Source organism: Diuraphis noxia, unplaced genomic scaffold (assembly GCF_037042655.1).
Source record: "Diuraphis noxia isolate RWA-SAM2 unplaced genomic scaffold, SU_Dnox_SAM2 contig0001, whole genome shotgun sequence".
Lineage (NCBI taxonomy): Eukaryota > Metazoa > Arthropoda > Insecta > Hemiptera > Aphididae > Diuraphis > Diuraphis noxia.
The window spans coordinates 48,834,798-48,850,469 of record NW_028301711.1 but is presented as its reverse complement, the minus strand read 5'-3'; the positions used below and the strand labels follow the sequence as shown (position 1 = coordinate 48,850,469).

Sequence of the window (15,672 nt, the reverse complement as noted above, 5' to 3'; positions counted from 1 at the left end):
TTATTTTTTCAACTTTATTTAGCAAAATTTAAAAACTTATCAAAACTCAAGATTTGACACAATATTATAAAAATGAAACGGCTTGCTAAAAAACCATCACTAATATAAATAGTTGACATGACATCAATAATAAATTATGAAATTCATTGAACGTTGATTAAACATATTTTAGACATGGTTAATATACAGATATTCAATGTTGATTAAACGTATTTTATACATGGTTATTATATAGATATTAAATGTAGATCATCTGTATATTAGACATGGTTATTAAACAGATATTCAATGTTGATTAAACATATTTTATACATGATTATTATATAGATATTAAATGTTGATCAACTGTATATTAGACATGGTTATTAAACAGATATTTAAAGTTTAATCAACGTTTAGAAATCCATGTTTAATAAATGTATATTATGCTTACAAGTAAACCACTTCTAAATACGATATCCACGGTTTATCGTGGAGATCTCCACATTTAATAAACGCTTAATAAACTGATTTTTGCACACTGGGAGGTACCTATATCACTATTGATAATCAATCTATCGCGGACCTCTCGCAATATAGATGAAGCACGATGTAGAGAAGATATTTTCTCATCGTGTGGTGAAGGAACGTTATAGTGGTGCAGGTACGCTTCCGCACGTACAAGTCAATGCCGCATTGTCATGTACGTAAACGATCCAGAACGTATCGTCGTGTCAATATTTTGGTTTAAATAACCGTCAGCCATCGGTCTCCCTAATTTATAGGATTGAAATAATGCTTAAAACTTGCTCAGCAGTCAGCAATGTACTCTTAATGAGAAAAAAAATGAAACAAAACTAATCTATACAAACGAAAAAAACGTTTGTAAAATTAGCACTTAGCGTTGTCTGAAGCTAGTACACGTACTAATATTTTATTTGTGCGGTAATTTTTACCGTCGTTGTTTTGCAACTAATCCGGTAACGATATATTATTATCAGGGTTGGGATTTTATAGCATTTGCATATTTCTTATGAGATGCTTAAAAAATAGCAGAGTAAGCTAAAAATGTGTTTCATGATACAGAGAACTCAAATTAAAAATTTTATTTTGCTTTTTTTTGCATATTTTACGATTTTTTAGTTTTTACTGCTTTTTTTGGGTTTTTTGAGATTTTTTTGCATTTTTACCTGTTTTTGAATCAAAATCTGTCAAAATGTTATGAAATTATATTTTAGTAAACATGTTTTTAGATTTTTCTCAATTGAATTATCAAATAAATTGTAAATGTACCTATAGATTAAGTAAATAGGCCGATTACTATGATGCAATGCCGTACAGCGTTAATATATAGGTATAATATAATACTACGATAATTTAGTTTTAGGTATTTGGTTCTAATTTTTGTTATCTGCTAATTTTGTTGGGTTTTTTTTTTGTCGATTTCTACTGCGATTATTAATCGCCGATTATCAACGTTGTATTATAGACTATAGTCAATTCATTTTATATAGGTACCTAGTTGTCTCGTGTGCCTGTAGTCAGTACCTACTCATGTGTTACATTGTATTTTCGCCGTTTATGTGCAGTAACTTTGTTTTAAAATGCCAAAAGTTAAGTCATCTCTTTTGTGTAAACTCAATAATTTTGTATCAGAGTTCGGAGAAGAAGTGTTTAAGGTAGATGACAATGTATTATTTTGTCAATTATGTGAGTGTAAAGTGAACAGTGAAAAAAAATTTAACATAACTCAGCACTTAAAGACAGATAAACATATTAAAGCAACGAAACGCCATCAAAATAAAATTGAAAAAAAACAACAGTTTCTTACGAGGTACCAAAAAAACTCTTTTAATGTCGATTTATGTAAAGCATTTATAGCGGCAAACATTCCTTTAAATAAATTATCTAATCCAATATTTCGACAATTTCTTGAAACGTACATGACAAATCCGATTCCAGATCAAACCACAAATTTCCATTTTTTTTGCATATTTTGTTGTTTTTATTGCATATTTTTAGCGCATATTTAGCGATAGTTAAGGTCATATTATAGCGCATATTTATGCAATTTCAAGTGCTATAAAATCCCAACCCTGATTATTATAGTTACCGTACGTCCGGACGGTAAAATATCGTACGGGAACGTTTTTCAGTACCACTAGCACACATTGCCACGCATACTGGAATTTCGTGGTTCATAACCTCAAGATTTATTTTAAAAACATTTTTCATCTACAGCTATGTAAAATTAATATGAATATCTTTGCTATAAACCCTTTCCCTTCCAACAGACGTTTTTTTTCGATGAATGTGCCTATGAATTATGATACATAATAAAAGCATCAATATTCGTACCTTACTGTCATATGATTAATTTTAAAGAAACTGTATATCAAAATTATAATAAATTGATAACATTAGATATCAACATAAACATTTTCGAAAATTATTATATTTTTTCTGTTTATATTTTTAGTTTGCCTTGTTATTTTACTGAAAACAAAATCAATAAGGTTCAGCCGTTATCAAGTGACGTGGTGACCAACGAATAACTTTTAATTTTTCTTATAATTTTTAAAATATAACACATTAGTCATTACGTTATTAAAACCTACTAACTGTGTCTTTGTAGCCTTGTAGGTATTTAGTAGGTAATAATAAATAGCTTTGTATCAGTGTTTCGCCAGCACCGCTATACTTAAAAGTTTTAATGCAAAACGTGCCAGAAATTACCGTGTTGGTGAAGCGGAGATGGCAATACAACTAACAATAACTGAAATTGAATCTTGGTTACATAAATAAATATAAGATCATTGTATCTGTCTAGTAAGTAAACTGTTATTTTTGTAATATCGATTTACTTTATTTGTAGTTGGAAAAAACCCCTGTACTAGGATAAAAATCTCCAGTAGTATTATACCGGTAGTATTATATTATTTTATAAATTATATTATATGAAAAATAAAATAAATATTGTATTTTATGTTAAACATCTTTATTTTATAAAAACTTAAAATGGTCTTATGCTCTAAAAATATAATATTACTAAATAGTAAATATAATATAAATATATAATACATGTATTATATTATATGTACTTATATAAAATGTATACCACGATGGTAAAACTTTCAGCATTTTCAACAGTATCTATACTCAAACGCAATCAAGATGTAATCCCAACTGACCAATTTATTACCACCTAGTTGTTATTTGTTTCAGTTCCGATTTATGATAGTAGATGCCACGCACCCTATAATCGCGTAGATAGATAATATTATAATCACGTTACATTTTAATTTATATTTAATTATTATTATTATAAATTCGTGGCTGACTAGGTAATATAACCACATATATTCTACATGCATGCATTTTTTTCACATATAATATAAGGCATAAAAGGTAAAAGGCAATTTTTAAAATAATATACAATATTAATTTTATTTGTATTATATCTTAATATCTTATATATAAAATATAATCGGGATTTTTTTTTCCGCAATTCACTTTATTATAGTAATATGTTTTCATGATGCTCAGCGGACACTTGTACTTTGATTCTCCTTGTACCTTTTGACCTGTTGATGTTAATTTGGTTGTTACAAATTCATATTTGTGGAAAACAACAAGATTAACATTTTTGTTTAACGTAAACAACTCTATTAGACATTAGTGAACTAATCCCGTGGGTTGCGGGGCTCCTTATTAGAGATCAGTGATCACGCCACGGGCACATATACAGCCATACAGTTATAAATATAGTAATTAGTTAATATCTAAGTTAGAATTATTTCACACTAGCTAAACTGCACGTAGTTTTCACGCACGAGCGTAACCTCTGTCTTCAAATTTATTATAATACTAAACTGTTTTCTAATTTGTAGTAAATATTAAATTTAAATATATTTATATTATAACAACAAGTTGTACTTTATTCAAACTACCGAGTGACTTATAATTTCCAAAACTTGTCCAAGTACAAGACGTCGGACCTCGTCATTTAATAAATAAATGTACAAGTTTAGTACGATGAGAGTACTAAACTACTCACGAGCGGAAATTTGGTGAAATTACAAAGGAACTGAATTAATAATGCTTATTATACCTACCTATATCGTAATTCGTGAAACTTTATTACTATACCTATATTAAATCATCAAATAATGTATATCATCACATCGGTTCATAATCGTTCTCCCGCCGTTTACGGATATTCAAGGGGGAATCCAACATGTATTTACGGTTGGGACACTTTATAGGAAAAATTTTATAATATATAGATATAGTCCCCACCAAAAAAACAAAAAAAAACTATGTGGTAAAAATGTATGTTTTTTTACATTTATTTGTATATCTTATAAAATATTATCTTATCTTTTATAATTTATTCATAGACGAAACTCGAATTAATGCTTTTATTACGTTTATGAAATAAAATCTAATTTTCTATTCTTTGTTTTCGATAGTCTGTCAATGACAGTATCTATGTCAATATCTTCTTTTTTGTGCGCATGAATAACGGCCAAATCGTGGTTACGATGTTTTGACGTTGAGTTATCGGAATTATTTTCGGCTCACGCAGTCGTACAAGCCTTACGACACCGTGCGGTGACGGTGACCGGGGAACACGAGTGTATCGCCGTATGCCCGTATCGGTCAATCGGATATAGGTATAGCCATAGACTATAGAGTAATATTATTATATTACTCTATGGGTATAACCACGACTAACCATAGTATAACGAACGGGATTACGATAACGCACGTGTGCACTGACGTTCAACTTACTGTCTACCGACTACAGAGCGGCGAGCACCGAGCCTAGATAAAGAACAATGATCGCATAGTCGTAGTGTTTACAAACATTTTATTTTTATACATTTCCGACGATACGTAGATTTCGATAGTAACATTTTTATTTTTATTTTTTCCAGCGGGGGTGACACTTGCCACCAGTGCCCCCCTCCAACTGGATTTGCGCTTGCGGACATTATATCCCACGTGATCCAAAACTTGACTGTACCTACCAAATAAATATTGCTGGATGACAAGTCACCAGCACGAACGTCTATCTGAGATAATTATTATATAAGTTGTTCGTGGTCACCGGTTTATTTATTAATATTTCACGTTATCAAGTCTAGAATAGAATACGTAAATGCCCGCACGACGACGACGCGCAAATTCGGCGGTAAAGTTCTATTGTTAAGTAATAACAACACGCTACCGTTGCAATCTCATTCACAATACGCAGTCTTCGGCCATTGTTTTATTTTGTCATTTTGTGGTAGTGTGACGGTGTGACAAAGTCATAGTGTGTAGACAATTTATTAATATTGTATGTAGTATTTTGGGCAATGGTCACAGTCGTTAATCACTATTCAAGATTAGAATTGTTCATGTGCGCCGAGAATCATCCATAGACGTCAAACATTTATTTTGTAATTTGAACTGTGTGATGAAATAAATTGAACTGGTAAATATGAATTTCAATTATTATGGTTATAGGTGCCTACATCATTAATTATTATATCATCAGATCCGCAATTCAATACCATCGTCCACAATTGGCATCATTACTGATTTTAAACTACGATAAATAAGTAAGAAAATACAAAATATTTATTATTCTACCTGTTTTAAATTCAAATTATTTTATAATACACCATATAACTATGTAAATATTAAGCTAATATTGTATTTTTGATTTTATGATACAATAAAAAGTCCATAACATTTTTATATATTTTTAAAAGATGTACATTGACATCTATTTTGTGGAAAAATATCTTCCTGGAAAATGATATCATACATTTGATTAAGTATTAATTAGTAAATTTGATATCGGGTTAGTATTTTAAATTTATTTGCTATTTATTTAAATTCTTCCAAAACAACATTTGTGTACATAATTAAAAATAGTCTGTATTAAAATTAACAAATAATAAGAAAAGTAGCAATCATTGTCGTCAATTTTTTCATTTCATCGCCTACTTACAACAACAGGTATATACCAGGTTAGGTAATTATTTTAATGTACCTGTAATACCTAAATTTTGTGACTGCAACAAATATAAAAACTCATGTGACAGTGCTTGGCAGTATCGTGCATTGTAGAAGCATAATTAAATACTTATTATTTATAATTATTATAACTTAGTAATTTCATTAGTCGAACCAGTATTTATATGTATTGGCATATTGTTTTTGCAACTTTCCAGTAATTAGGCACCTACTGTATTTGTTTTTAATATCTGCAAATTATGTAGTCATGTTGAAGTAAATATTGATTACCTAGTATATATCATATATCTCAATATTTTTAATAAAATACATGTTATTGTATGTTTCAACTATAAATATGTAAAATGCATGTTTTATGTTATGTAAATTTTACCAGAAGAAGATAGAATATCATCTATTCAAAAATATCTTATTTACCTATCTAATCTATTATGTAAGTAGCCAAAGGAATTTAATCTATATCATATCTTAATTAATGCCATGTACCCCTGCTTCAATACCTAAAGATCAAATTTAATAGTTATGATCATATTATATATATATGTATATAGGTATATCATATCATATAAATCTATAATCCATAACTCTGCTAACGTTTAAAATTAAATTAAATCATCATTTAATTAATAATAAATCTATTGTAAATTAATTTTAACCACTCTACCTCCATCTATTTTTTTGTAGCCACCTTTTGTATCCCAGGATCACTGCAACTATAAGTCTGCTTTCCTACAGTAAAATTAGTATGTGATTTGACATAAATGTCGTGTATTGTGAGTGCATTGTGTGTTTTTTGTAAATCAAATTCATTTTGACTTTTGTTGTTTAAATGCTAAAAACACAATGTATCAATGCTAAACTTTAACAGCATGATGATGATCTTTCTAATACAGTTTTAAAACTCATGGAAAGAAACTATTTTTAGAATTTATAGATAAGCAGTTGTACCAAAGTTTTATATTATTACATATTTGTTATTTACCTACTGAATTTAATACCAATTTTAATTGATTATAAATCCTAGTCAAATTTGTTCGTAATTTAGATAAGAACAATAAATTTTCTTGTTGTTTATTTTTTGAGTTGAGTGTTACTCCTGGGTAGCTACTTCCCTCACGATTTCACCGTCAACTTGTACATTTCCGCTCATATGCTTATTGTAACTACTATTATACAGATTGTATATATTCTAATAAATGTCTAAAAAAAAAAATTATTTATAATTAAAATAACTTATAAATATTGATTAATGGTTTAGTAATTATATTTTATAGGAGTTATTTTATTGTTTCTTACTCCTTAATTAACTTTAATTAAGTATTCAGTCTCAACACAATCATGATATAAAAATTAATAATCATTTTTAACTTGTTTTCAAAGGGTGAATACATATTATGTTAAATATGTCAGTAGATGAAATGGATATCTCACAGACTCCATCATTTAGAAATGATTTTAAACAAGATCTGAAATTCGATGCATCTGAACGAACATATTTTAAAAATAGCTATCACTCTGTTCAATTACTTGAAGACTTACAATCTTTACGCAAGTATGTTGAGGGTTATTTTAGTTGCTTGTTAAATTAATATTAGTAACAATTTTTGTTTTTAGAAATGAAGTTTTATGTGATATTAGATTAGAAACAGATGATGGTACTATAGTATTTGGACATAAGAATGTTTTAGTAGCAGCTAGCCCATATTTTGGTGCAATGTTTAGTGCTTTTAATGAAAGCAATAAAAATCTGGTTAATATGAGAGAGATAAATTCTGACGTCTTACAACTAATAGTAGATTATATTTATACTGGTGAAATTTTGGTTACAAATGAAAATGTACAGGTATGAATGATTATTTATATTGTTATAGATTTCTTTCAACATTGTTAATTCATTATTATTTATTATTGATTTCTCAAGGTTTTGTTACCAGCTGCAAATCTCTTACAATTAGATTATGTAAAAAGTGCATGTGCTGAGTTTTTACGAACACAACTGAATCCTTCAAATTGCATTGGTATCAAAGTATTTGCTGACTTATATAATTGTACAGATTTGATGTCAAGTTCTAACGCATTCATTAACAAACAGTTTTTGTATGATTATACATCACCTAATCATTTAGATATGTCAATAAATCATATAAATTATGATCATAATTTTCAGAGAAGTGGTCAAAAGTGATGAGTTCCTATGTTTGTCTTATGAAAACGTGATTCAGATTATCTCCTCTGATGATCTTGCTGTTCCATTTGAAGAAAAAGTAAGCTAACTAAAATGTTTAATTGTTAGATGAAAGACGACTTATCTAAATACAAAGATTTGTATTTTTTAACCTAGTAATCTATTTATATTACTTTTATTTAAAACAGTTCTGTCATTTTCTAAGCTATTCTGTATTAACCAGCATTTAATTTTGTTTATATAACCTTACATTGCCTGAGAAAAAATTTAAAGTACAAAATATAAACTATTAGGTATAATATTAGTTTAAATGTACATTGTACTTAGAGATGTGAGCTTGAACATTTTGTAGATTCTGAACGAAGTGATGAATGTATTGATTTTACAATGATGTGTGTTTTTTTTTTCTTTGTTTTTTTGTTTAAGTGTCTGTGTACAACATAACTAGTCGAAATAATGCTTCAATTTCAAACTTTGGGGGTGGTTTCCGATGTAAAAGTGAATATCCTTGGTGCATTATACAGGTCAAAAGTAAACATTTTTACACAGTTTTCAAAAATATCGAGAAAAACAAAAAAAAATGACAGAAAAACGGGAATTTTTACGCAAAATCAGTTTTCGACCAAATCGATTTTTTTATATGGTTGTAATTTAAAAAGTAATCACTTTAAATACTTGAAATTTCACCAAATGTTTATGTTAGTGTTATCTATATACAGTTTAATTTGCAAAAATTTTTGACTTTTTTTGAGTTATTTATAGACCACTGAAATTTTCGATTTTTTTGAGAATTTTTTTTTGAAGTGTCGGTAAAAAAATTTTGGACGACCAAAAAAACTTGAAAATTTAATACAAGGTTCCTTATGAGTTGTTCTTATTGTAGCTAAAAAAAATTAAAAATCGTAAGTCACAATTTTTTTGTTATAAACGTTTATAGTTCAAAATTTTACGAAATCTGTCGAAAACGCGAAAATTTGCAAGTAATTTTGAAGTTGAAAATTCATAAAATTTTTTGCGTTTATAACTAAGGATTAAAAATACAATACTAAGTTCTCCATAAATTTTGCTTCTAGTAGGTATAGAGATAACTCGAAGCATCATTATAGGAAAAATTTTAAGTGCGTTTGAATTTTAAATTTTTGCGAAATAGCGTAACGATAACGATTTATCCTGAAACGATTTTAAATATTTGTTATTATTCAAAAAGTATAAGTCCTAGGTACTTGAAAATTTTACCAGTTATTAAGATTGGAATTTTCTTCACATGATTTAATTTTCAAAATATTTTGACTTTTTTTGAGATATTTATAGACGACTGAAATTTTCAATTTGTCTGAAAATTTTTTTTTTAAGTGTCGATAAAAATTTTTCGGCCCTATCAAAATACTTGAAAATTTAATACAAAGTTCCTCATAAATAATTCTTATAGTGATTAAAAAATTATAAGAATACATAGGCACGATTTTTTTTTATTAGCATTTGACGTTCAAATATTGACTTTTTTTTTTTTTTATTAAAAGAAACTTTGTAAACAATTAGCTTCGACAATTATGATTATAAATATTACATATGAAAGCAAGATTAACAACAAAAATAACATTACAGATAAATTAAATTTTTAAACCAGTCTGGTTGAAGAAGGATAAAAGTGAGGTAATAATTGGTACATTTGGTGAAGAGAGAATGGATTGAGTGTCGAGTTAAAAATATTGACTTAATTCGTAAAAATTACTGCAATTTTCAAATTATCTTAGATCGAAATTCATAAAAGTTTTTCTTTTTAATTGTAAGATTTGAGAATTTAATACAAGGCTCATAATATATTTTTACAATAGCAGTTGAAAAATAAAATAAATGTATAGCCACAATTTTTTTTTTACATGTATTCAAATTTTAATTTTGACAACATACGTAAACATCACAAAAATTCGTAAATTATTTTATCCTAGAAATTCATAAAAAATTTTCCTTTTATACCTAAGATTTGAAAATTTAATACAAGGCTCCTAAAATAGTTTTACAATAGCAGTTGAAAAATACAAGAAATGTATAGTCACATTTTTTTTTTACAAGTATTTAAATTTTAATTTTGACAACATAGGTAAAAATCACGAAAATTCGCAAATTATTATAAGCTAGAAATTCATAAAAAATTTTCTTTTTAAATCTAAGATTTGAAAATTTAATACAAGATTCCTTAAAAATTTGTCAATCTTTATCACAAAAATAATGTCAACCGGAAATTCAAATTAAATTTTTATTAGCACTTGAATTTCAAATATTGACAGAAGTTCGTCAAAACCATGAATATTTGCAAATGATTTTGTAGTTCAAAATTCATAATATTGTTCGTGTTTATATCTAAGGTTATAAAATTTAACACCAAGTTTTCCATAAGTTTTGCTTCAAATAGCTATAGAGAAAATTTGAAGCGTCATTATAGGAAAAATGTTTTGAGCGTTTGAGTTTTAAATTTTTATGAAATCGAGGTAATGATAACGATTTATCCTCAAACCAGGTATTCGTATATCTATGATAATAATATAAGGTATTATGAATTATGATGACTACATGATAACTACACTAATTGATTAACCATGCCTTATGCAAAATGCGTCTTAATTGAAAAATCAAATATTTGTTTCAAAATAGAATATATGACAATATTTAAATATAATATATCCTAGACTGACAAATCATCTCCGTTCATTCATTTAGTACTCTTTGTTTTAAAATATCACAATTTCTTTATTCAAAGCAATAAACATGGCAATTTGATGCATTCTTTTACCTCATATTCTTGAATAACTTGCGCATTTGTAAAACATTTTGGACCTTGCCTAAAACAAATTGCTTCAGGCCTTGCTCCACCTTATGGCTCTGTATGTAGTGTATATTGTTTATTCATGAAATTAATCGCAATAAACCAATGGTCTGTAGTTATTAAATAAGAAATAATGTGTTAAATTGAATTCAACTACCTTGTAGGTTAGTTAATGTTACTAGTATATAAATAATAAAATGTAATCCAAATATTATTGAAACCATCATAAATTTGAAATTGGATTAAATTGCTATACTTTACTATCTAGTTTGCTATAAAAAGAGGTAACCCTAGATCCATTATCAGACTCTGTAATATAACAGATTGAATTATAAATGAACAGGTCAGGGCAAAAAAAGGTAGAAGCTCCACTGATGTTACGTAATTGGATATCTTTTGTCATATTTTAATTTAATTGTATTTATTTCTTATGTAGGTATTTGAAGCTGTTATTAATTGGGTAAAATATGATTTGAATCAAAGAAAAGATTTTTTGCCAAATTTAATGGAACACGTACGTTTGCCATTAATAGCATCAAAACCAGATGTATTAAAAAATATAGTTGAAGAACCTCTTCTTAAAAATAATCCTGAATGTAAATGTTATTTTTATAAATATGCCTTCATTATGAATTTATGTATTCAATATTATTTATTATTATGATTATTATAATTTTGTTAGGTAACAAATTTGTATTAGAAGCTTTAAATTTTCATTTACAAAAGTCAATTCAGCATTTCATCATTTCTCATTCAATTCGTTGTAAACCTAGACAGTTCGATAGTTTAAAAAAAGTATGATTCTATTTTAATTTATTTATTATTGCAATTATTTAATTCATTTAATTATATTAGATCATTCTAACATTCAATTGGTCTGATACAATGCCAAAGTGTTATACAGAATGGTATGATCCAGCGACCAACTTGCGGAGGAGCGCACCAGAAATGAAAGATAGTCGTAGGAAATCGGGTGTAGGTGTCATAAGAGATCAATTTGTTTTTGTTCTGGGAGGGGTGAATAGCTCAAGTGCTCAATCTGTTAATATGCTTGATGTATCTTCACCCTCACCATGCTGGGTACCGATGGTCAACATGTTAGTTAGTCGAGCATATTTAGGAGTTGGTGTTTTAAACGATTGTATATATGCAGTAAGTTATACCAATAGAATACACATCTTATATTATACATATACATATATATATACAGGGTGTCCCACAGAGATCTGACATTCTGACAAATGAAATAAATTTTGTTCTAATAAATATTTTTTTAAAATTTCTTTTAAATATAATTCATAGACACTTGCGCTACATTTTTTATTTTTTAATACTGAAAATAAAAAACTTAAAATTGATAAAAAAAATTTTCGAAATATTCAATATAGCCAATTTGTAAATCTGATTTTTAGAAAAATTGATATGGTAAAAACACTTATTTAAGTCAAATGGCTGAATTTTTGCAATTTTTTTAAATATCAATATTTCCGTTAAGTAAATTACGATCTAGTTTATGTTAGAAACCTTGTAATTTCAAATAATAATAAAGTTTTTTTTAAATATTTTATAAGAACATTTTTAAATAAGTGCATGTTAAAATTATTTTTTTATTGTATTTATTTTAATAATATGTGATGTATAAACTATAAATTATTATAATTTACCTAACGAAAATATTGATATTTAAAATTTTTTTAAAAAATCAGCCTTTTGGCTTAAATAAGTGTTTTTACCGTATACATTTTTCTGAAAATCAAATTTACAAATTGGCTATATTGAATATTTTGAAAAAATTTTTATCAATTTTAAGTTTTTTATTTTCAGTATTAAATAATAAAAAATAAAAAATGTAGCGCAAGTGTCTATGGATTATATTTAAAAGTAATTTTTTTTAAATATTGATTAGAACAAAAGTTATTTCATTTGTCAGAATGTCAGATCTCTGTGGGACACCCTGTATATATAGGCATTATATTCATTATATTCAATTCTAGGTTGGTGGATTTCATGGTTTTGTCTCAGTAAATAGTGTAGAGGTCTTTGATTCCAGTATTCAAAAATGGAGAATGGTAACTAGTATGACGACTAATAGAAGTCTTTTGGGTGTTGGTGTACTCAATGATCATTTATATGCAGTATGTAAATATTTTGTTTTTTTTTTTTTTTTATCTTAAAATTGTACTTGATACATTTCATTTACTTCTGTAGATAGGAGGCTTTGATGGTTATGATAGCTTGAAGTCTGTTGAATGTTATGATCCCTTACTTGACACATGGACACCAGTTGCAGAACTATCTGTATGTCGCAACAGTGTTAGTATTGGGGTCTTGGACGGAGTAATATATGCTATCGGTGGTATTGATGGATCGGTGAATCTTAAAAGTGTTGAGGCATACAGACCAAGTGATGGAGTATGGTCTTTCATTGCTGATATGCATTTATGTCGAAACAATTCTGGTGGTGACTATTAATAATTTGATAATAAAAAATATTGCAATTAAATAACTTTTTTATAGGAGTTGTGTCATTAGATGGTTTATTATATGTTATTGGTGGAGAATCTGAAGAATCAGTTTTTGATACTATAGAAGTGTACAACCCAAAAACGAATACCTGGTCTTTGAGAAAATTGTCAAGAAACAACAATAATGTTGCTGACATCAAAGTTCATTGTGGAGTAGTCGTTAATAGACCACCATATTTAACTAATTAATATTTTATGCATTATGTTCTATTTTTCTCATTATATTACATATTTATTTATGTATAATTTATAGGTAACCATTTATTTATTTTATAATTTTTTGATTTTGTGAGTGTGCAATAAAAAGGTTTTTTTAATTTAAATCAAGTATTATATTCAAATTAAATAAATACAATATAATATATTTAACAGGTATGTTCATAATATTATATAATATTTATTTTTCACAGTAATGCTTGGCTTTAAGCTTCATATTATCAAGTAAGAAACATAGACCTTATACTTATAGATGTAAAATGCAGTAGTTTACTCGTGTTGACGATATGCTACATAGCAATCAAGCACCAAAGCACATCGCACATGCGCACTTATGACACGCAATAAAAATCCATATCAATATATTGTACAAATATTGTACGACTGCTGTTATCATTATTCCTTCCATACCTGTTATTCGTTTTTTTTACTTTTTTTTCCACTTTTTGTCCATTACGGCAGTGCAATGTCCACCTCAAATTATGTGTATGTATTTCAAACTTGTATATATACCACCTGTTTACATATATGTTTTCATTGAGGATTAAGGTCAGAACAAGGGCAGTAAAGCACTAAAGCTAGTTCGCCACGGTTAATATCATTAAATAATAATTGTGAATTATGGATATTTTTAAATCTATTATCAGAGGTGGATAATGGCATATTTAAATATTTTGTATTTTGTTTAAACTCCATAATATTTAAAGAATACTAACCTAGGCCCTTAACGATATTTAATAACTTTTTTGTGTTTTAGACTTGACTACTTCAATTAATTCTCAAATTAAAAATTTGTAACTATTACATTTTATTTCTTTTCTTCTATATCATTCCAGTGTTTGATACTTGGTAGGCACTAGTCTGTTGTAGGTAGTCTATAGAGGAATACTAATAGGATAATAGAGTTTTAATCTATGAGACAGTCACAGTTCTCAGTAGTTGTTTTTCGCGCGCCAATATTATCTCAATAGTGATTGTGTAGAAATTAAAAAAAAATAATCTTGTTCCGAAGAATAGGCATCGCTGCATCCAAACTTCTCCTGACTGTACTAGCACACAGAGAAAGATATAGAATCTATATGTTCCATCTATAAGTATAAGCATAAGGTCTATGGTAAGAAATTAAAAAAAAAAATTCTACATCATAGCAAACTGGCAACTGCATATATAAGTATCATGTCAATATATTCAATAATGTACCTACTCATTGTACTATCATTAAAAGAGATAGTAAAAATATAACTAGCTAGGCATAATTTATAAATCGTTGTTTTTTACCCTGAACAGTGAACATTAGTATTATGGTATAAACCTACATTTCAAAAAATTAGATATAATAAAGTTATATCTATTTTGTTTTACGTGTAAGATAATCTGACAGCCTATAATACTATGTATCTATAGGTATACTATTTTTTTTTTAATAATATATTTTATTACAAAATATCTGATATTTATTTACTTTATTTTTATATTTTTATATTGAAAATATATTTCAAGATAAAAACTTCAAAGACTCATAAAAATAGAACGTGACTAAAGAAATTTGTTTTTTTTTTTAAATTTATTCTGAATAACTTTTTGGTGGTGTCCCGATAATATTGAGCGCTATAGCCTATAATATACGCCGGTATCTATACACAGTAATACAGTATACACACCGCTAGAATTCGTTCGCACTGGTTGCGAATACCTATAAAACCCGCCGGATAATCTGTATGTTTGATTAATATTATGTTCGACAAGGTTTTATTAAATACAATTTCCGATGATGATAAGGCAACAGTAGACGTATGTGTTTCTTACCACTGGGTAATTATTTTTTAATATTTTAATGTCATAATAATGTTCAATGTACACTGAACACTATTCTTTTTTACTTTTATTAAATGTGTTTTCAATTTATTGTATTA

General features: G+C 27.4%; 1 protein-coding gene across 2 annotated transcripts; it reads left to right on the top strand.

Annotated features, from left to right (window-relative positions):
* The first annotated feature begins 4,778 nt into the window (after window positions 1-4,778).
* On the top strand, window positions 4,779-13,866 carry LOC107161457 (kelch-like protein 12). 2 transcript variants are annotated; one of them, XM_015507872.2, is made up of 12 exons: window positions 4,779-5,461; window positions 5,525-5,588; window positions 7,390-7,561; window positions 7,624-7,852; window positions 7,931-8,106; window positions 8,177-8,273; window positions 11,455-11,614; window positions 11,701-11,813; window positions 11,874-12,170; window positions 13,013-13,153; window positions 13,227-13,479; window positions 13,536-13,866. In XM_015507872.2, the coding sequence occupies exons 3-12, from the start codon at window positions 7,404-7,406 to the stop codon at window positions 13,730-13,732; spliced, it is 1,821 nt and encodes a 606-aa protein (XP_015363358.1). In that variant the 5' UTR covers window positions 4,779-5,461; window positions 5,525-5,588; window positions 7,390-7,403; the 3' UTR covers window positions 13,733-13,866. The 2 variants fall into 2 exon arrangements, with proteins under 2 accessions (XP_015363358.1, XP_015363360.1); XM_015507874.2 differs by lacking the exons at window positions 4,779-5,461; window positions 5,525-5,588 and having other exon boundaries at window positions 7,389-7,561; window positions 13,227-13,476.
* Window positions 13,867-15,672: the final 1,806 nt, after the last annotated feature.

What these genes read in the sequence shown, in the direction of transcription:
- LOC107161457 (XM_015507872.2), top strand. Translation starts at nt 7,404, where the DNA reads ATGTTAAATATGTCAGTAGATGAAATGGATATCTCACAGACTCCATCA. An exon ending in TCAATGATCATTTATATGCA is followed by an intron (nt 13,154 to 13,226) that starts GTATGTAAATAT and finishes TTACTTCTGTAG; the next exon opens with ATAGGAGGCTTTGATGGTTA. An exon ending in ATGTCGAAACAATTCTGGTG is followed by an intron (nt 13,480 to 13,535) that starts GTGACTATTAAT and finishes ACTTTTTTATAG; the next exon opens with GAGTTGTGTCATTAGATGGT.